General features: G+C 41.5%; 2 protein-coding genes and 1 long non-coding RNA gene across 3 annotated transcripts in view; 2 read left to right on the top strand and 1 right to left on the bottom strand.

Annotated features, from left to right (window-relative positions):
• Positions 1–1,214, top strand: part of LOC135101128 (uncharacterized) — a 2,582-nt gene extending 1,368 nt beyond the window's left edge. Inside the window, exon 3 of the long non-coding RNA XR_010269047.1 lies at positions 1–1,214. This exon is cut by the window's left edge and continues 13 nt beyond it. This is a non-coding gene — a long non-coding RNA (uncharacterized LOC135101128).
• Positions 1,215–4,900: 3,686 nt separating this feature from the next.
• On the top strand, positions 4,901–8,648 carry LOC135101545 (uncharacterized). Its single transcript, XM_064005639.1, has 4 exons — positions 4,901–7,092; positions 7,264–7,419; positions 7,576–7,755; positions 8,295–8,648. The coding sequence occupies exons 1-4, from the start codon at positions 6,924–6,926 to the stop codon at positions 8,522–8,524; spliced, it is 735 nt and encodes a 244-aa protein (XP_063861709.1). The 5' UTR covers positions 4,901–6,923; the 3' UTR covers positions 8,525–8,648.
• A 599-nt stretch (positions 8,649–9,247) lies between these two features.
• LOC135101544 (uncharacterized) lies at positions 9,248–19,547 on the bottom strand. Its single transcript, XM_064005638.1, has 8 exons — positions 19,314–19,547; positions 15,377–15,512; positions 14,312–14,511; positions 12,913–13,107; positions 12,294–12,392; positions 11,489–11,566; positions 10,650–10,748; positions 9,248–9,413 (listed from the first exon to the last, which is right to left on the bottom strand). The coding sequence occupies exons 1-8, from the start codon at positions 19,314–19,316 to the stop codon at positions 9,261–9,263; spliced, it is 963 nt and encodes a 320-aa protein (XP_063861708.1). The 5' UTR covers positions 19,317–19,547; the 3' UTR covers positions 9,248–9,260.
• Between the last annotated feature and the right edge of the window lie 1,825 nt (positions 19,548–21,372).

Below are 21,372 nucleotides of genomic sequence, written 5' to 3'. Positions count from 1 at the left end.
GCTGGACCTGAAACTCGAGAACGGAGTACTGGTGTGGGGAGACGACACGCCCTTTGACAACACCACAGTGTCCAGCACCCTAACAGTGTTACCACCTGATACTCCTAACTCAAACGCTGTCTATTACTTCATGAAGGGCGCCACCAGCGTGAAGGCGGACACAATTGGCTCCCTGCATCACGTACTGTGCCAAGCCAATCCTCTCGGCGTGGACTGGTAGGCTGCGATCGAAGAAGCTCCAGCTTATTTGGTTGAGGAAGACCTCAAGTCATGAACATGCTTGAAACTTTTGCCCTTTCAAATGTATTGTTTTCAGTCACGAATCCAGGTAGATTTGACTGTATGTAATATGGTGGATTACTTGCCGTCGGGAGAACACATTGAAGCTTTCTGTGTAAGATTTCAGTTAGCCAGGAATATTATAATGTGACTATTTCACTACCAAAGACTTATTGCATAAGTAGGAGAAAACAATACTCTTAATAACACTGGTGTGCCATTTATTTAGCTTTCTCTTTGTGATGTTACAATTTCAGTTAGTGTTTGTATTGTTATTAATATAAGTAGACGAGACTGTATTTGTGAGGCCGCTGGTGGTGTGTGATGAAGTCCTGAGTAGACCAGTACAGTTAGAGTATACAGTATCCAGACGATTCTCTGTTTACCAACGTTTGAGTAATAAACTTATGCAGCTACGAACAAGAGGCCTGCTGGCTCAGAAACAACCCTGAGCCACCAGTATTTAAAGATCAAATTAAAAATTGCTTCCCTACGTCACGCCGAATGTGAGAACAACACACTTAAACAATGCCAGGTTATGTGGTATGACTGTGTAATGAAAGTTACTTTTTTGCTCTTGTGATGCAAGTGATATGTGGCGTGCCTGGGAGTGATTTTTTTTTTTATGTAGGAAGGACACTGGCCAAGGGCAACAAAAATCCAATAAAAAATATGCCCACTGAAATGCCAGTCCCGTAAAAGCTTCAAAGCAATGGTAAAAAATTAATGAATAAGTATCTTGAAACCTCCCTCTTGAAGGAATTCAAGTCATAGGAAGGTGGAAATACAGAAGCAGGCAGGGAGTTCCAGAGTTTACCAGAGAAAGGGATGAATGATTGAGAATACTGATTAACTCTTGTGTTAGAGAGGTGGACAGAATAGGGGTGAGAGAAAGAAGAAAGTCTTGTGCAGCGAGGCCGCAGAAGGAGGGGAGGCATGCAGTTAGCAAGATCAGAAGAGCAGTTAGCATGAAAATAGCGGTAAAAGACAGCTAGATATGCAACAATGCGGCGGTGAGAGAGAGGCTGAAGACAGTCAGTTAGAGGAGAGGAGTTGATGAGACGAAAAGCTTTTGATTCCACTCTGTCTAGTAGACCAGTATGAGTGGAACCCCCCCAGACATGTGAAGCATACTCCATACATGGACGGATAAGGCCCTTGTACAGAGTTAGCAGCTGGGGGGTGAGAAAAACTGGCGGAGACGTCTCAGAACACCTAACTTCATAGAAGCTGTTTTAGCTAGAGATGAAATGTGAAGTTTCCAGTTCAGATTATAAGTAAAGGACAGACCGAGGATGTTCAGTGTAGAAGAGGGGGACAGTTGAGTGTCATTGAAGAAGAGGGGATAGTTGTCTGGAAGGTTGTGTCAAGTTGATAGATGGAGGAATTGAGTTTTTGAGGCATTGAACAATACCAAGTTTGCTCTGCCTCAATCAGAAATTTTAGAAAGATCAGAAGTCAAGCGTTCTGTGGCTTCCCTGCGTGATATGTTTACCTCCTGAAGGGTTGGACGTCTATGAAAAGACGTGGAAAAGTGAAGGGTGGTATCACCAGCGTAGGAGTGGATAGGACAAGAAGTTTGGTTTAGAAGATCATTAATGAATAATAAGAAGAGAGTGGGTGACAGGACAGAACCCTGAGGAACACCACTGTTAATAGATTTAGGAGAAGAACAGTGACCGTCTACCACAGCATCAATAGAACGGTCAGAAAGGAAACTTGAGATGAAGTTACAGAGAGAAGAATAGAAACCGTAGGAGTTGACTAGGCAAGGTGCAAGCACGGAGGCACAGTTTCGGAGAACAATAGGAGGGACCCCATCAGGTCCATAAGTCTTCCGAGGGTTTAGGCCAGCGAGGGCATGGAAAACATCATTGCGAAGAATTTTAATACCTGGCATGAAGTAGTCAGAGGGTGGAGGAGAGGGAGGAACAAGCCCAGAATCTGGACGTCCATGGTAGAGTTTTTAGCAAAGGTTTGAGCGAAGAGTTCAGCTTTAGAAATAGATGTGATAGCAGTGGTGCCATCTGGTTGAAATAGAGGAGGGAAAGAAGAAGAACCAAAGTTATTGGAGATATTTTTGGCTAGATGCCAGAAATCACGAGGAGAGTTAGATCTTGAAAGGTTTTGACATTTTCTGTTAATGAAGAAGTTTTTGGCTAGTTGGAGAACAGACTTGGCATGGTTCCGGGCAGAAATATAAAGTACATGAAATTCTGGTGATGAAAGGCTGAAGTACCTTTTGTGGGCCACCTCTCTATCATGTATAGCACGAGAACAAGCTGTGTTAAACCAAGGTTTAGAAGGTTTAGGACGAGAAAAAGAGTGAGGAATGTACGCCTCCATGCCAGACATTATCACCTCTGTTATGCGTTCAGCACACAAAGACGGGTCTCTGACACGGAAGCAGTAGTCATTCCAAGGAAAATCAGCAAAATACCTCCTCAGGTCCCCCCAACTAGAAGAGGCAAAACGCCAGAGGCACCTTCGCTTAGGGGGATCCTGAGGAGGAATTGGAGCAATAGGACAAGATAAAGATGTGAGATTGTGATCAGAGGAGCCCAACGGAGAAGAAAGGGTGACAGCATAAGCAGAAGGATTAGAGGTCAGGAAAAGGTCAAGAATGTTGGGCGTATCTCCAAGACGGTCAGGAATACGAGTAGGGTGTTGCACCAATTGCTCTAGGTCATGGAGGATAGCAAAGTTGTAGGTTAGCTCACCAGGATGGTCAGTGAAGGGAGAGGAAAGCCAAAGCTGGTGGTGAACACTGAAGTCTCCAAGAATGGAGATCTCTGCGAAAGGGAAGAGGGTCAGAATGTACTCCACTTTGGAAGTTAAGTAGTCAAAGAATTTCTTATAGTCAGAGGAGTTAGGTGAGAGGTATACAGCACAGATAAATTTAGTATGAGAGTGACTCTGTAGTCGTAGCCAGATGGTGGAAAACTCGGAAGATTCAAGAGCGTGGGCACGAGAGCAGGTTAAGTCATTGCGCACATAAACGCAGCATCCAGCTTTGGATCGAAAATGAGGATAAAGAAAGTAGGAGGGAAGAGAAAAGGGGCTCAGACACCTGAGTTTCAGTGAGGAAAAGAAGATGAGGTTTAGAAGAGGAGAGGTGGTGTTCTACAGATTGAAAATTAGATCTTAGACCACGAATGTTGCAGAAGTTAATGAAGAAAAAGTTGAGGGGGGTGTCAAGACACTTAGGGTCGTCGACAGAAAGGCAGTTCGACCTGGGGGCATTTATGGTCCCCTCCCCAGATGGGGACTCCGAGGCTGGTGTAAGAGTCGCCATGATGATTTTAAAATTTTTGAGTGAAGGGTGTGTGTGTTATTAGGTGCTTGTAGTTTTGTGTGGAGGAAGAGAGTTGTCTTTAGAGGGCAGGCTGTGACTGCCCCCTTGTGTTGTGAGACACAAAGGGAAACGTTCAGTGAGGTCACAGCTGGGTTTAATGATAAGTTCACAGCACCCCTTGAACAGTGCTTTAGACCTCACTGGGAGTAATTATCGTTTCGGCAGGTGTCTACTGCTGTTGAGCGACTAAATGTGGTATGGCTCTTTTGTGGTTGGTATGATGTGTGGTATAGTGTGGCTTTGTGTCCATGGTGTGGCTGAGTGCTGTGTGTGGTGTGGTGTGGTTGAGTGATGTGTGTCGCATAAATGGAGGTTGAAATGTGGTTTGAGATGTGGCTAGATGTGGTTGTGGTGTGGTTGGTTGTGGTGTGGCTTCATGTGGTATGAATGAGTGTGATATGGTTCGTTGTGTGGCCAGTTGTGGTGTGCAGTGTAATGTAGCTGTGTGGCTGAGTGTCTCAGGAGGAATTCAGCCAAGTGTAATGGCAAGATCAAGATCAAGATCAAGATACGGCATTTTGTTTACACTGCTGCATCGACACATCACACAACAAAGATGTGAGGACAAAACGCGCACACTCACATACTGCTAGGCTGGATGGCATAAATAATCATGTTTCAGTGTTTTCAATACCCCGAGATATGCGATCCTCGAGTTAGGTGCTATGGCTTTGGAAGAAATCAAGCATGAAACTCGAGAGGGTACTTTACATCCAAAATATTTTACAAAACAACTACTTACAAACATAACAACTTACGAACGGCCGTCTGGAACCTGCCTCATTCGTAACTCGGGGAATGCCTGTACATGTTCATTGCATGCTGTTTTCACTGTCCATCACTGACCACTACATTTATTTATCCCCTATAAAAGTATCAATACCATTGGAATGTTTCTCATACATGAGACATGATCATATAATTTACTCGAATAATACATTTTTTACGGGGGAAAAAAAAAAAGAAAAGTAACGAAATGAAGGCTTTTAAACTTACTGCATGTTATTCTGTTATTAATTTAAGTTAGACGTATATAATGGTAATAAAATTGGCTGCATGCTTCCTGAAGTATTGCCTGAAATGTGAAAATACATTTGGTTGAGCTTCATTGCTTGCATTCCCCAATATTTAAATCAACATCCTAGTGAATGGTGGAGGAAGAAATTGCACTCGGATTTGATTATTAGGAATTAATGTATAGACAAACTGTGTTGCTAACAGGAAGTGTGCTATTGTAACCTTGATCGCTTCGATTTCTTGAACAATTACACTCAGTTTTGGCAAGATTATAATTTCATGGCATACCATAGCAATCCATCAGATTTCTTAAAACTTAATTTCTTAGTTAAATATTAATGATAAAAAAATGACAACAAACAACTGATAAAGGTCCAAGGGATCGCTCAAGGGAGAAGAGTGGCAGGCGGTGAGAGGTTGTAAAACTCTGATCTGCTTACATTTATTTATTAATACGAGTATAGTCTATCTTTATTTATTTTCTATGTCAGTTCATTCTTGCGTTAATCCTGTTCTCACACCACGTGGGTCCCTCAAGCCACGTGCTTACTTTCCAAACGCAATAAGAGCTATTCTTCATCGGGAATGGGAGAATAGCAAAAAAATATCTGGCACACACGTTAATACTTATTTATTTACGTACTAATTGCAAGTTTTTGTCGCTTTTGGTTAGCAAAGGTAATGTACGTTGCTTGGCAACCATGCGATAAGTGGGACATTTCCCACTCACCGAAGTGAGTGGGAAAATGAGTGAAGATATAATGGAGGGGGTTACAGGAAGTTGACGAAGATAGGAAACTACATTTTCCATTACTAAACAATGAAAAATCAATTTGTTATGAATAAAAGGAGGTGGAACGTGACCGGAGTTCGAACCGGGATCTGACAATCCAGAAGGACAAGCTTTAGCTGACTGTTGGACTATATTGCCCCTCACGACCCCACCAAATTTACCTCGTGTTTGAGCATCATGCTGTATAACAAAGGGAATGTACTGGACGAAATATGATCAATAGTGTTTTTTGGTGCTGACAATGACTATAGAGGCGCTGGAGGCGATAATCTAAGACGATGGTGATTGGTGTCATTTGTCATAACGCACTGCCGCGGTGACCGAGCAATCAAGATCGACCAAATTGCTTGAGTTCTGGTGATCGTCATGGCTTGAGTGATGTAGCGAAATGGACCCCCTTAAATATTTAATTAAGAGCCTTGTCGCGGGTTTGTTCCTCTGCCGTTTTCTTTCATCGCTCAGCCCTTTAAATTGTTTTCTCAGTGGATTGTGTCAGGAACACATCTTAATTTTTTCAGAGACCTAAAATGGAACTTCTGCTACATTTTCTCAGGTTTGAGTGACATAATCTCTGCGATGGTGGGGACACTGGCTTCACGTACCATCGATGTGAAGCTACTTGCGAAACCAGCATCGCGGCGAGGGTTTCCGGTAGCGGCGGGGCTACCGGCGGTATGTGGCGCGATGAATAATGAGTGGAGTACAAATGTCTGGGGCGAACGCGTGATATAGCGTAACACACGCACACACACACACACACACACACACACACACACACACACACACACATACACACTGCTATTACCTCCCAAGTGAACAAAAACATGTTAACGAGAGAGAGAGAGAGAGAGAGAGAGAGAGAGAGAGAGAGAGAGAGAGAGAGAGAGAGAGAGAGAGAGAGAGAGAGAGAACTGGGAACAAGGCTAGAAGTAGTAACGATACCGGCGATTAATGGTACGATCATCCTACAATGTTGGTGGTTGTGGTTATTTATGCTGGTGTACGGTACATAATCATGGTGAATAGTGAGCATAAGTGTTGTGCTCGTAGTGGTGGTAATGATGGTGATGGTGGCGGCGGTGGTAGTGGTGGTAATGGAGGTGGCAGCAGCTTGGTGGTGGTTTTTAGTCTGTACATGCGCAAAGTAGGAGAAGAGTTTTGACCAGTGTCACGCAGGTCACTTACTACTGGCGGTGTCTCCCTGCCTGACGCCACCCCCTTGCGTTGGGCCACACCTGGCTGCCGTGGGGGCGAGGCGTTCGGTGAGGGGACTGGTTAGTCAAGAGTGACACCATTCATAGCGCCTCTGTGACGCGTCAGACCCAACAACTCTGCATCCCGGCAACCTGTGGAAGGGTAGTGCTAGAGCTATTACCGTGAAGTCTCTCTTTCGATTGTAGAGGCCACAGCTTCTCACTACACGCGACAGGGACAGTTCCATTCCCAGTATTCCACTGCAGACAACAGTGAAAAGACGAAATGTTGGCCGTGGTTGTAGTGGCGGCAGTGTGGACGCTCCCCTGCATCTTGGCGTGGAGGCCTTCTGTTCACTACTTCCCAACCAATGCTTGGGGCGTCCACCTGTTGGCGCCTGGCAGGACTCTCAACCCTCAGGATGCCTACACCAACCTCACCGTCAGAAGTGTTTGTAGGTTGGCCATGTTTTACCAAGTGTTTTTTGTAATTCTTAAATTAATGAAATTTTCTTTAGGGAAATAGAAACAGATATACAAGAATTTTGAAGTTCTAACAAATTTCTTCATATAGTTTAAGTATATTCTCACTATAACAATCACTACACGGTTCATATATTTTTTAGGCAGCTGTAAGTTGTCCTGTAAAGACGATGATCGGTGCGTGGCGGCGAGTACCAGCGGCAGCGGCGGCAGGGAGCTCTCCTGCCTCCTGTCCAATAAGGGACCAACGGAGACCACGGTGTCGAGCGGAAATGAAACCAATTACTTTTACTGGTTCGGTGAGTAAGATGTTGTCCAGGTACTATACTAACTGCTCGAAAAGTTAGACGCTCGTGCTTAAAGAGGAAAAGTAATAATGACGATACAAAGCGAGGCAACGTAACGAAATGAGAGAGGTGAAATTTTAACACTCGTGACGTGTCTTTCTGTTGCAGACTCCTTGCCCGCCACTGATTTCGGGGTGAAGGAGGATGGACTGCTGTACCTCGTGGGAAAGGTTAATGTGAACTTTACCGACGCCAGGATATGGTGCAGCAAAATTCCTGGGTACCGCCTGGCCATTTTCAAGAGGTCCATCCAGTTCTCCATGGCAGTGCAGATTGGGAAGGCCTCAGGTAATGTATGTTGTGAGCCTGATGGGGGGTTTACAAAACTACACCATTGTCTCCATGTTAATGATGCGTCACAAACAGAATACTTCAGTTTCATAATTCGAATCTTGAGACTGGGCTTAATAACTTAAATGGATTCTACGTAGGTAGCAATATCATTTGCTGTCGTGCTCACAGCCTTGAATTTTTTTTTATTTCTTAATTTATTTTTTTTATCCTGAAATGGAGTGGTGGAGTCAACAGAGAGCTTTAAAAGACAAGGGTGATCGAATAAAAAGCGGATGCAGATTTCGTATTATAAAGAGATTGCCACACGTAGGCTTGCTAGCTTATTGCAGTTTTCCTTGTTTTTTTTTTTCCTTTTTTTTTCCTATTCTAAAATTAAGAGATCAGTATTTGAATTTACATATATTTCGCATCTTCCTTTACAAACTGTTTAGGGAGCGGAAATTAGCAGGCAATATTTTCAAATCTATCCTTCTCTTTGTCAATCTTGTTTGCTTGTAAGAGCAAAAGAACTAATCATTGCTCTGTGACGGCAGGCAAACAACTGTGGCTGGACTTGGAGGTGACGAGAAGCTCCTCTCTGATCTGGGGCGACGGAACGAATTTCGACGACACACCATTCTCCCATGCAGCGAAAAAGCTCGTTAACAATGGCGGCAGGCAGCTCTCGGCCATGAGAGTGAGAGGGGCGAATCTGGACGACAGGTATCGGCAAAACCTCTGTCATCCTTTGTGTCAGGCTAACCCAAGCGGCATCATTTGGTAAGGTCTTGGCAATCAATCTCACCATCGGTTTTCTTTTTTTTCTATCAGTATTGTTTTGAGTTACAGGACCACACTCTAACACTTCGACTCCTTATCTCACTTAGTACTTGAAGTAGGCCATAGGGAAATCGAGGTTTCTAAGTACGTATGTCTGCATGATTCTAGTGACAGTTTAGGAAGGATTCTGCATCATTTGTAAGAAAAACACCCATAAAAATCTACATAACATTCTCTATGTCCTTTGGAAATAATCTTCATAAGACCCCAGAGTGTTTCAGAATGTGGTTCTGCTCTGTGTTGCATTGTACTGTTACCGGAAATCATTTTCCCACCAACTCAGAAATGTTCGCAATGCAGAAATGGTCTGAGTAATGTCGTCAACCACCAAGATGTATTGCTAATGTATGATATATCACTCTTGTTAAATATTTTCATATAATTACATTTCAGCAATTAGAAGTACGTAAGTTACAGAATGCATGTAATGTTCTCGCTCGATACTCTTAGTTCATGAAGCAAGTCAAGAGACTCTTCTTTCTTTCTGATTCCATGCGTTATAAGCAAAAAGGAACTTGATTTCACATATTGTAATATTGTGTTAACAAAGGTTGATGTTCTTGGCAATGTTTGGAGCACGAGTCTGTGGTGTATTTATAACTTATGTAATTGTATGACAAATTACAATTGTAACTCCCAATGGTCGTCTCTCTGCCCGTCACCACCAACGCGCCCATCCTTCAGGCGTCCACCACCTTAATGTTCAAGCCAGAGTACACGAAGTAGTGGTCCATGGTGACCTTAAGTAGACCGTAGCCAAAGTCCTGGAGCTGCTCCTTGATGCTGTCCATGGTGAAGAACTGCGGCAGCTCGTTGTCCTGGTACAGCATTGCCTGGCGCGGGGAAACACATCATCAGAACAAGCGACAAGAGTAAATATGGCGGATATATCTTGATACCGTTCGTACTCTCTTACCTGGAAGTGATTACTGATTACTTGCGGCCACACGCCTTTCCTTGAGACCAACGAAAAATAAACACCAAAATGTAGATCAATATAACTAACACTGTACCTGTCCTGAATGTTTTCTTGGCCACTCATCCACTCACGCACTCAATTCACTGTAAAAAGTCATGGAATTTAAGCCATGCATTCGTAATGTTAAAAAGTATTGGTCTTCTATGTGTGCGTGTGTGTGTGTGTGTGTGTGTGTGTGTGTGTGTGTGTGTGTGTGTGTGTGTGTGTGTGTGTGTGTGTGTGTGTGTGTGTGTGTGTGTGTGTGTTTTCTTACCTAATTGTTCCTACCTAATTCTATCTTTACAGGATTGAGTCAAACTCGTTTTGTCCCATTTTTTAAAAGTTCTTTTATCATATTTATCTTTAAAGATGTGTGTGCTCCTTGCATACACAGCTTCGCCAGTCAGTGCATAGTGTGTGTACGTGTTCCTGCTACTCTCATTCCTAAAACATGAATAAAAAGCGATGAGAACAACACAGTTCTTCCCCAGAAAGACTCACAATACTACACGATCCATTTCCGACACAACGGTGAAATCTTCGCGTATTTTTCGCAGGGAATGGTAATTAATGAGACACATAGTAAATTACGATACTGACTGAATAAATAAAGAAACAAAAGATATTAAGATTTTTTTTTTATAATAGTAAGTATTTTTCCTTTTTTCACTCGAAACAAATGACGTGTAGTGAAGTAAAATAAATTAATCTTAACTTGCTCTTCTGTATCTTAGCACTGAGAAAGCGAATAATAATAATAATGATAACAATAATTATAACAATAATAATAATAATAGTAATAGTAATAATAATAATAATAATAATAATAATAATAATAATAGTAATAGTAATAATAATAATAATAATAATAATAATAATAATAATAATAATAATAATAATAATAATAACAACAACAACAACAACAACAACAACAACAACAACAACAACAACAACAACAACAGCAACAACAACAGCAACAATAATGATAATAATAATAATAATAATAATAATAATAATAATAATAATAATAATAATAAGAAGAAGAAGAAGAAGAAGAAAGTAAAAAAAAAAAAAAAAGATCACGCTATAACAGGAAATCCAGTGTTATTACCTTGACTTCGAATATGTTCCCGAGTCTTTTGTTGCTTTCCAGGAACTCTTGCATCATTTCGAATCCTCCTCCCGCCACGTCAAAGGTCAGCAAGTCAATCTAGAACACAACAAAAGTTCCTTTATTGTCTGGAAACATAAAGGAGGATTTTTTTTTCGAAAGTACGTCAGTGTTTGCAAGCATCAATTTTTTTTTTCCTCAATTAGTAATGTTTTTCCTTTTCTCTCAGTGCTATTTATTAGGAAACCATTGCCACTTAACTGTAAACAAGCCCTATTTTCTTATTTATTTATTTATTTATTTATTTATTCTATTTTTTTTTTATGTAGGAGGGGCCACCGGCTAAGGGCAGCAAAATTAGAAGAAAAAGACCCACTGAGGTGCCAGACTTGCTTACACTTAGAATCGAAAGTGTTTATTTATCTAGTCATTTGTTTATTCATACAGTTTTTCTCATTCACCGGTCATCTTTCATTAATCACTGTCAGTTTATTTTCGTCTCGCTTTAACTACACACTTTTGTCTTCATTAAGACAACTTAATTATTTTTTCCTAGTATCTACGAGTAATTCCTAAATCGGCTTCATTTTTTTCATTATTACTATTAATGTTTCCGTTCTTTCCTCCTTTTACTCAGTTCAGTGTATCACCTTTCATATTTTCCTCTAATGTTTACCTCTTACACTTAGACTTAAACCACACACGCATCTTTCCTGAGTTTTATTTTTCATCATTAACATCATGGTTTCCGTTTTTTTCCATTACATACTCAATTTACCGTGTTTTCCTGTTTTCCTTATATGTTAAATCCCTGCACTTACATTTCAATACTCACGCACCTTCCTGAGTTTTGCAGCGAGGAGGAGGGAAATGAGCGGGTAGCAGGTGGCGGTGAAGGTGTGGCCAGCGTAGTGGTCCTGCCGAGAGTTGAGAGTCAGAAGTTATCGCGAAAGTTTTGCTGGGTTCGGTTGTCGCTTTCATCCGTCGTTCTTCTGTATGGTTCCTTATACATATATGCTGGTCCACTCACACAGCAGCGCAGGGGCATTTACTGTTTGTTTGTTTGTTTGTTTGTTTGTTTGGTTGGTTGGTTGGTTTGTTGTTTGGTCATGTTACTCTCGTTATATCCTCCTATATCCTCTATATATCCTCTATCAAGTCCCCTGTTAACCTACGTCTCTCCAAGGAATGTAGATTTAAAAGCTTTCTTCTATCGTAATGAATACTTCTCATCCCTTGTCTCATTCAGTCATTCTTCTCTGCACTTAATTCAGTCATTCTTCTCTGCACTTAATTCAGTCATTCTTCTCTGCACTGATTCTAACAGAGCTATATCCTTCCCGTAATATATGGACCAGAACGCCTTACTAAAGTCCAGGTGTGTTATGTCGTGACTCTTCCCATTATCTTCTGCCCCAGCAAGTTCGTGAGGCGTGACTGAATCTTTTATCAACCAATACTTGTCTAAATTATCACTAACGTTCCTCGCAATTAGAGACTCCATTATTTTACCTACTATAATTGCAAGTAGGCTGACTGGCCGGTAATTCGATATTGACGTCTTATAATTCTCTCTCTCTCTCTCTCTCTCTCTCTCTCTCTCTCTCTCTCTCTCTCTCTCTCTCTCTCTCTCTCTCTCCTTACCGATTCTGTGGCGTATTTCTGGAGTTTAGTGTGTCCTTCCTGGTGCCTCATAACATCCTGGTCTGTTGTCCCCGTGTTGTTCCTCCGCACCAGTACTTCCTGGTAACAGACGGAGGACGAAGAGGAGGAGGAGAAGGGGGATAAAAACACGTAGCTGTCAGTACGCATCTCAGAATTTGTATGTGTGTTTATATGAGTTAGGATTTTTATCTATTACTGACATATTTACTGTGCCATCACTAGTAAATATCGTTATTAGTGCTGTTGCTGCGACCATTAGGTGCCACTAATATTAATGATGATATTGTTAATTACTAGTATTACCTCTATTACTGTTCGTGTTACTCCTTCTGTTACTATTGTAGGAGAGAGAGAGAGAGAGAGAGAGAGAGAGAGAGAGAGAGAGAGAGAGAGAGAGAGAGAGAGAGAGAGAGAGAGAGAGAGAGAGAGAGAGAGAGAATTGATAATATCGGCACTATTAATATCGTATAAATTCTGAGGGATTTTTCACTATTGCTCTACTCTACTCATTGTTTTGGAAGGGAATAGATTGCACCACATCGATACATTTACTTTTCTTGTTACGCCACAGTGCGCTCCCCCCTTCCCCTCCACATACCTGCGTGGTGAGGAGCGAGGGAGTGACGCAGCCCTGGAAGGTGGTGGCGGCTCTGGGTGCAGTCCTAAGTTTCATGTAGTTGTGCGGGTCAGCCTCGATAAGCAAGCCACGCCAGCCCATCACCGCCTCCAGCCACCATGTGTTACTCAGCCACAGGCCGTCTTGCGCCCCCACCTCCACGAACACCCCGTCACGCTGTCGTCCAGAAGTAAATGTTTGTTACGAGCGTTTCACAAGATCATGGAATAAAGAAAGGTATAAGAAGCCATTAGGTCTACATGTAACAACCCTTTTATGAAACGTACATATCATCCCTATCCATAAATCTTTCAACCCTTCCTTTAGACTCAGAGTTCCCTTTTTGACTCAGCACTAACATCCTAATTTCAAAAACCTTTGCCTTACAGTAGCACTAGATGTTTACCAGGAGAAAACTGATAAAACAACAGTTGGTCGTTTGCCGAAAGAGATGTCAAATTTTTTTTCTACTTCTTCTAGTTTTTAAAAAGGGATAAGAGAGGTAGGACGCGAAAGTGTTGTTCACGCACGAATCAAGAACCTGTCATATGATTATATACATGAAAACGATGTAGCCAGAGAGCCAGTGCCACTCAGCCATCCTCTGGACCTGTCAGTAATTGGGTGGGTCTGGCACAGGTGCGGCTAGAAGACGAGTAACCCTCTGCAATCACTCCCACTGGGCTTTACGTCGTCCCTCAGTCTTACGTCCTCTGATCTTAAAAAAACCCAGCAATTGGTGATTCTTAGTAGATCAGTGGACTTGTACTGAGGGAACACGCCCAGCACATTGGGAGTGAATGGTGTCTATTTCTAGACTTTAACCGCTACTATACTATGAGGGTAATGTGGTGGTGGTGGTGGTGGTGGTGGTGGTGGTTGGCAGAGAAAACGTGCAATGGGGATCTGTGTAGGTCAAGGATATAAAGAACTGTGAAAATTACATCTTTTTAGCGTGTGAAGAGGGCTGGCTAGTGGCACAAAAAATGAAGGAAAAGTTTGCTCACTTGAATGGGACTGGATACAAACATACATACATATGCACATACATACATACATTCATACGTACATACACACACGTACATACGAAGAAAGGATGAAGTAATCAACCAGACTTCCATCAAGCAAAGTTCATGAAATGATTAGTCGCGTCGGTATTACTCCATGAGACATTCGCTCGTATTCTTAACTGGTTCGTTGTCTTCTCTCAGCTACTTCCAAAAGTCTGTAATGGAAGATATTGGCGGTTTCAAGCGTGTTTTCATAGTGGTTTAGCGATGATTCTGCGTTGTTACTCAAAGAAAATGAATACCTTACTGTCTCTGTAGCCTCTGATAATTCCTGTTGAGAGCATGACGCGTTTAAGAGCGCGGGACTTTACCTTACTGGCAAACACACTGCGCAGGAACGTCTCGGTGGTGTTGTAGGAGACCACGCCGGCCCAGGGTGGGTGTTCGGGGGAGAGAGCTGACCAGGGGGAAAGGGTTGGTGAGCAAGTCTCCAGACGACCCCTTAGGTGATCCAGGAGTGCCTTGTCTCGCCAGATTAGTGGTCTGCGCAACAATCGACGAAAACACGTTTCTGCAAGTAAGAACAAAACAAAACAAAAAAGGATATTTTCTATTTTATTCCAATCTATTCAGTGGTTGATTTACAGATATATTTGTTTGTTTATTTCTTTGCAGCAAGTCAGACAAAAATAATCAAAGGAAGAGCTCTATTCTCCTTTACAGATTACAGCTTGCTAATTTGACAGCGATCATCTTAATTTGTTAAAGGACTTTTTTTTTTTAAGAGTTTATTTATTTATTTTATTTATTTATTTTTTTTGGGGGGGGCTTGTGGGCCGAGAAGGGCTAATTGAGGAGACACGCGAGAGGTCCTGCCCCGCATGTGAGTGTTTAGCAGGTGATGACTCTCACTGTCAGGATACAAGTCGCAGCAGTAACACCTAGACATAGGGTTGTGGTTTCCCTCATCCTTCCTCTCTGCAGGAGATTATAGATGAGTAATGTCTAGATTACCTTCAGTTATTGTTAAGAAAAGAACGTACTTGTGATATTCCTGACTGCGGCTAAAAAAATATAAAGATAAGACGCAATCACTTTCCTTCGAAAGCTACAAACAAGGTGTTCTGTTGTTAGAAAATCATATATGTTTCCCATTTGTTTATGATAAGAAATAATTGAGGTATTTCATTTAATCCCCTTAACAAAAAACCCTGCACATTTCCCTCACCTACAGGTAAAAGATAAGACGCTTTCACTCCTCATTCAAAATCACAAACAAGGTATCTCTGACTGGCTAGAAAATTACAAATACTTCCCTTGCTTATGATGAGAAATAACGTATTTTGCTTCTCATCCCCTCAAGAAAACAAGTACCAGGGATATGGCGAGGAGAGGAACGCCACACTCCTCGAGGCAGGTGGCGGGTTGGAACGTACTGCAGGGGGGAGTAGAGGGCGGGGCCGGGGCTGGGGAATGGGCGGGGCGCTGGTCTTCCCACAAGTGCACCTGGAGGACCGTCAGCAGGGCCGCCCAGGTGTAAAACACAGTGAAAGGCGGCCGGCCTGTGAAGGACTGCGGGGAGAGGGACGTGCTGTTGTCAGAATTGTTGTCATTACTGTCGCCGTCACTAGCATATTCTGAGTGGTTATTTTATTATTGTTTTCTTCCTCCTCCTCCGCTGATCATTTCCTTTTGTATTTTCCTTTTCCTTTTCCTCATTCTTTTCCTCATTCCCATCCCCTTCACTTTTCTTGTCGATCTTCCTCTACACCTATTTCACCTTTTCCTCCTCCACCTCCTCTTCCTCTTACTTCTCCTCCTTCTCCTCCTCGTCCTCCTGCTCCTCCTCCTCCTCCTCCTTCTCCTCCTCCTCCTCCTCCTCCTCCTCCTCCTCTTCCTTCTCCTCCTTTTCCTACTTTTTTTCCTTCCCCTCCTCCTCCTAAGGTTTAGAAATATCCGACAGATTTTCTTGATTCAATAGTGTTTATGGTCAATGGGCCGTTCGGATACCGCATGATGTAATTTACATAAACTTCCAAAAGTGACTCCGTAAGATCTCAGAACTGCTGCCGGAAAGCACCTGGGTGGGTGGATAAGCAGCTAAAGGGATCTCAGACAACAACGCTTGCATTTAAATGGTGAATCATATGATTGACTTTAAGTGGCTAATGGCTTGCACGAGCTAAGGGTCGGTCTTAAAATCAGTCTATGCCTAATGTATTTAGATAGTTTTAGAGTCTTTACGTATTGGAAATAACTAAATGTATTCACAAACTCCTAGGTGGTAAAGAAGCATGGAGGATGATATGACACAACAGTGATCACCCTGTGCGTGGTTATATCAAGTCACCCAGTCACCTTAGTTGCAGCGGCTGCACACCGCCCACTCTGGACTGAGGCTGAGGAAGTGACGAAAAAAAAAAAAAAAAAAAAAAAAAAAAAAAATATATATATATATATATATATATATATATATATATATATATATATATATATATATATATATATATATATATATATATATATATATATATATATATATATATATATATATATATATATATATATATATATATATATATATATATATATATATATATATATATATATATATATATATATATATATATATATATATATCGTGATTTGCGTCACTGCCAAAGTTTTTTTTTTCATGAAAATCTAGAAATGCGGTGAAGTTATAATAAACATTTCGTGAAGGGGTTACGTGTGTCATGCATTTTCAAACAGTGTTGAGTGCGTGGACTTAAAATATTACCCAATTTCATGCCGACACAAGAAATCTTTTGCTTATATTTTTTCAACATAAAAATATTATATGTATTTTTCATAAAATTAATCATATTTATGAGTCATTCCCTTCTTTAAGTCAGAGCACCTGAAATGTTCCCGAGTTAAGACAGTCCAGTGGACAGGCGGGAAGTGGCGCAGGTGGTTTGTTGTGGTGCCCGTGATGGATTGCTGGAGCTGACGTTTCGTCATATTACTTTACGAGATTGAGGCTTCACAAACGAATAAGTGTGGAAGTAGTGCGGTGCAGTGCTCATTGTGTTGTCCTGTGACTCAAAGTGGTGTGGTGGAGCTGAGTGTCTCATTCATCCTCAGTGTTAACCAAATGTACAAAGGAAAACGCAGAGATATTCCTCTTATCATGAACATTCTCAATAAAACATGATTTGAACAGGGATGGCGGCACCTCGGGTAACACCTAGTCATTACCAGACAATGTAAAAGATGTGAAGCTGATACAATAAAGCTTATACAGTAAAGGCGATAGAGGACAGACAGAGAAGATGGCTGGATGACGTAGAGAGAATGATAAAAGACAGAACACCTCGAAGGTTGATGTGTGGGGAGATGGCAGGAGCAGGATCGAGAGGAAGGCCAACAAGTACATGGAGAGCATCAGTGAGGGAAGCACCTGGAGGGAAGGCATGGAGGCAGCTGACAAGAAAGCATGTTCAGAATTCAGAGGTGCACTCAGAGACACTATCTGGAAACAGCCGGAGGGAAACCAAGTCAATTAAGAAAGGAAACACAGGAAAGAAGCAAAAAAAAAAAAAAAAGAAAAAAGAAAAAAAAATGTGAACAATAAATATAGGGGGTGATGTGGTAGCGACATCTGTTGAGCCTGTTCTTAACTGGTGTACCATTCCTGGCTAACGTGTTTTGTTTCACACATATATTTTTTACTTTGTTTATCTATAAGTAAGTTTCTATTATTGTTAAGAGACTGTATACGGCAGAGAAAATGTTGTTAGTACCTCGAGATTTAGTTTAAAAACATTTCATTGGCCGTGTAGCGTTTCTCGATATATAAATTCAATTAATATTGTGGACTAATAAACCATTTTGAATTTCGTCAATAATTTACGGAAATGGTGTGATGAAGGTGAAGTCAGATTTACGGCAAGGGGTGAATGGATGCGAGGGGAAGAAGAACTGGTCATTGTTGGGGTACTTAGAATGAGAAATGCGTTTTTTTTTTACTAATGATTCTCTACACTCGGGCAACCCCATCACACACACACACACACACACACACACACACACACACACACACACACACACACACACAGACGCACACACACACACACACACACACACACACACACACACACACACACACAGTAAAGGTGGTTAAAATCTGCTACCATAAAAAAAAAAATTAATAAAACTAAAAGAGCAATGGGGAGTTTTCAGAACTAGTGGTTGTCACCAGGTGGCAGCACACAAACTCTTCTCTCACTTACAAGCAATATCAGATATACCTACAGTGTTATTCTATTTACATGAAGATGCAATGGACTTATATAATATATTTTTCTATGTAATCCCTTCTAAGTAGTAACACAAGTAAAATCAAACTCTTTCCATGAACAAATGTATATAAGATGATTTTCTAGTGAATCGGCATTTAGATTTATTTGGTCATCTTAAGATTTCCAAATAAATACATTTTGGAAATGATTGATTGGAAACGTCTTAATCTAGACGACAGTAAACATAAAGGCAACATGTCTGTGACAGTCAAAAGTCCAAATTACATAGATCTCCTTCCTAGTTTATGGAAACGGCAATTTTAATAAAAAAAAATTGGCAACTCGAGTGTCCTGGCGATAGTAATGCTGTATCTCTAACCAAAACAAATACCCTGACTCGGCCGCGCTGGTTGAACTTAAGAAACACGTTGTTGGACAAGAAGTTGAATGTTGCTGCGGTGCCCATCTCCACTACGCCCTAAGCAATGGATTACGGTAGCTGGACACTACAGCAGCAGCAGGATCGCCTGAGGGATGTTTGTTTTGGTTCTCGATTACTTTGCCTTGTCGCTCGCTTCGTGAGAGGGATGCTAAAATCCGCCCCCCCCCAAAAAAAAAAAAAAAAAATAGAGCCATATATCACGATGTTACTGAGTAGGTTGTGTCATACTATATAGTACAGTGTGATTTTTTATTTTTTTCATTGTCCAAATCAATAGTTTTTATTCTTGTAATATGCTTTATTTAAGATAATGCTAGCAGTTTACTCGATGATCACACACAAAAAAAAAAAAAAAAAATAAATAAATAATTTGACCACATTCTCTCAATATTATCCATACCGGATACTGAAAAGTCGATACATCATTTCAATAGTATCATGATTATCAATGTTCTATGCATCTTTACGCACCTGGGATTTACTACAACAATATTTTAGCTCTTTCCTACAGTTAGATGAGCAGCAAAGACATCTAGCGGTTTAGTTCCGAAAACTCCCCATTAAGGCATGTTACATATATTCAAAGTTGTTCTCGATTCTACTCCCCAACACCAACAACTCTCTATTGGGAACAAAAAGGATACGTACCATGTCTCTGTGGGTTCTAGAAAGCCTCACAATAAGCGACAGTGCACCGAGGGACTAGCAGAGCACAAGAGCAGAGAGGGCGAGCAGGAGGAGCAGTGAAGGGTGGTACGTTTATTGAGGGGCTGAGAGGTCTGTGTAGGGGGATTGCATAGGAGTAGGAAGTGGAGGTAGTGGTGGAGTAGGATCAGTTAATGGTGTGGAGGATAGGGGTGGAAGAGATTGTTGCTGGATCACTGAGGGAACAAGACTGACGGAGCGAGGTGGCAGTCAGCCGGCGCACGGGAGGATTTCGGTCAGTTCTTCCTGGTGGGGGTCAGCGCTTGAGTTTTGCTGTTTAAAGGTGCCGGCTATTATTTTGTTTTCGCGAACTTAATGGAAATAGATATAAACACACACACATACACACACACACACAGCCTGTACTTTCCGTCGACAACAAACAAAAATGATTCCGACACACACGCCATAGTTGCTTCTTTGCGCTTACAATAAATTTTAGCAATCATAGATGAGTCATAACAGCTGCGAAAAAAAAAAAAAATCAAGGATGCGGTCATGATAAGCTCGCCGAGAAGAGGAAATCTGTTTTGGCTACGTCATCTCCACAGTTCCTGAGGCAACAGTGATTTCGTAGGAACTCAGTCGCAAATTGCTCTGAGATAAATGTCGAGCGAGGATTTGTTGTGTCACTATCGTGCAGCAAATATCATCGTTGGCTGGTGTGCAGGAACTAAAGCATGGCCTAACAAATTAATATCTTCAAAACGTAAAACATCACTCTGGTCTTAAGAGACACGCTTCACTGTTAGAAAACCGCAAATTAAATGTAAAATTTTTTTTTTTCAGTTCTCAAATTTTTTTCCCTGCAAAAAAAAAAAAAAAAAAAAATTGTTTTTTCGGATATTTATGTATTATCTGCTATGGAAATAATTCTACTAAAAACATTGACAATGTTTTGCCTCGTGAAGAAGATCACGATTGACTGACGCGGACAGAAAGAAGCGACGGAACGAGCAAAAACTACGCAACTTACTACTAATTGTTTTTGCAGGTGTGACGGAGTTTTTTGGGATACAGATGTGTCCCCTTTAATATCTGAGAGAGAGAGAGAGAGAGAGAGAGAGAGAGAGAGAGAGAGAGAGAGAGAGAGAGAGAGAGAGAGAGAATGTGAAGAGCTGAAAGTTACGAGGAAAATAACGGAAAGGAGAGAGAAAAAACACGCAAAAGAAAACGAGCAGACACGAGAGGGAGACTGTAAACAAATGACGTAATTCGGCAATGTCATGCTTTTTGTTTTGTTTTGTGAATACCATTGTGTGTGTGTGTGTGTGTGTGTGTGTGTGTGTGTGTGTGTGTGTGTGTGTGTATGGCTGCGCTTGGTTGGTTAGCCATAATATTAAACATGAGCTAACAATAGGTTCTTGAATACGAAATCTGGATCATCAATATTGAGAGCATTAAAAGACACTGCCATTCACACATTCACTGACTCCCAAAGACTAGACGCATCTGTGTGATTCCCGTGATGAGGTGCAAGGGGCCCACCACAACCTTAATCAAGCGGGAATGCGTTAGCCAGTCACGAAACTCATGCTTCCCTTAGACCAGCGACTTCCAAATGCCCCATAGCCACCACATAATTTTGAGGAAAAATAACAACAACAACAACAACAACAGAAACAACAACAGCATCAACAACAACAATAACAACAACAACAACAACAACAACAACAACAACAACAACAATGGTGACTTAAACATTTGCCACAGTTTTTCTTTTAATCTTTTCTATATTTTTTCTAGCTCTTGCCCGTCTTAGAGAGAGAGAGAGAGAGAGAGAGAGAGAGAGAGAGAGAGAGAGAGAGAGAGAGGTACCACACACTCTAGTATTCGCCTGCCTTTATTACGTTTAGTACTTCGTCAGCATCTCCATCACCTTTAACTCTCAAAAAATCAAACTCTTTGCCTCGCCTACCCACCTCACCCACTCACCTCACCCACACGCACGCACGCTCACAAAAAAGGCGTGTTTGGTGAGCTATTGAGTGGGGAGTGAATT

This window comes from Scylla paramamosain, chromosome 6 (genome assembly GCF_035594125.1).
Source record: "Scylla paramamosain isolate STU-SP2022 chromosome 6, ASM3559412v1, whole genome shotgun sequence".
Taxonomy (NCBI): Eukaryota; Metazoa; Arthropoda; class Malacostraca; order Decapoda; family Portunidae; genus Scylla; species Scylla paramamosain.
This window is presented reverse-complemented; position numbering and strand designations above follow the sequence as displayed.

Coding starts and splice junctions, on each gene's coding strand:
- LOC135101545 (XM_064005639.1), top strand. CDS start 6,924: ATGTTGGCCGTGGTTGTAGTGGCGGCAGTGTGGACGCTCCCCTGCATC. Junction 7,093..7,263: donor CCTCACCGTCAGAAGTGTTT/GTAGGTTGGCCA, acceptor TATATTTTTTAG/GCAGCTGTAAGTTGTCCTGT. Junction 7,756..8,294: donor GCAGATTGGGAAGGCCTCAG/GTAATGTATGTT, acceptor CTGTGACGGCAG/GCAAACAACTGTGGCTGGAC.
- LOC135101544 (XM_064005638.1), bottom strand. Junction 13,108..14,311: donor GCAGTGTGTTTGCCAGTAAG/GTAAAGTCCCGC, acceptor TCTGGACGACAG/CGTGACGGGGTGTTCGTGGA. Junction 10,749..11,488: donor TCGCTGCAAAACTCAGGAAG/GTGCGTGAGTAT, acceptor GTTGTGTTCTAG/ATTGACTTGCTGACCTTTGA.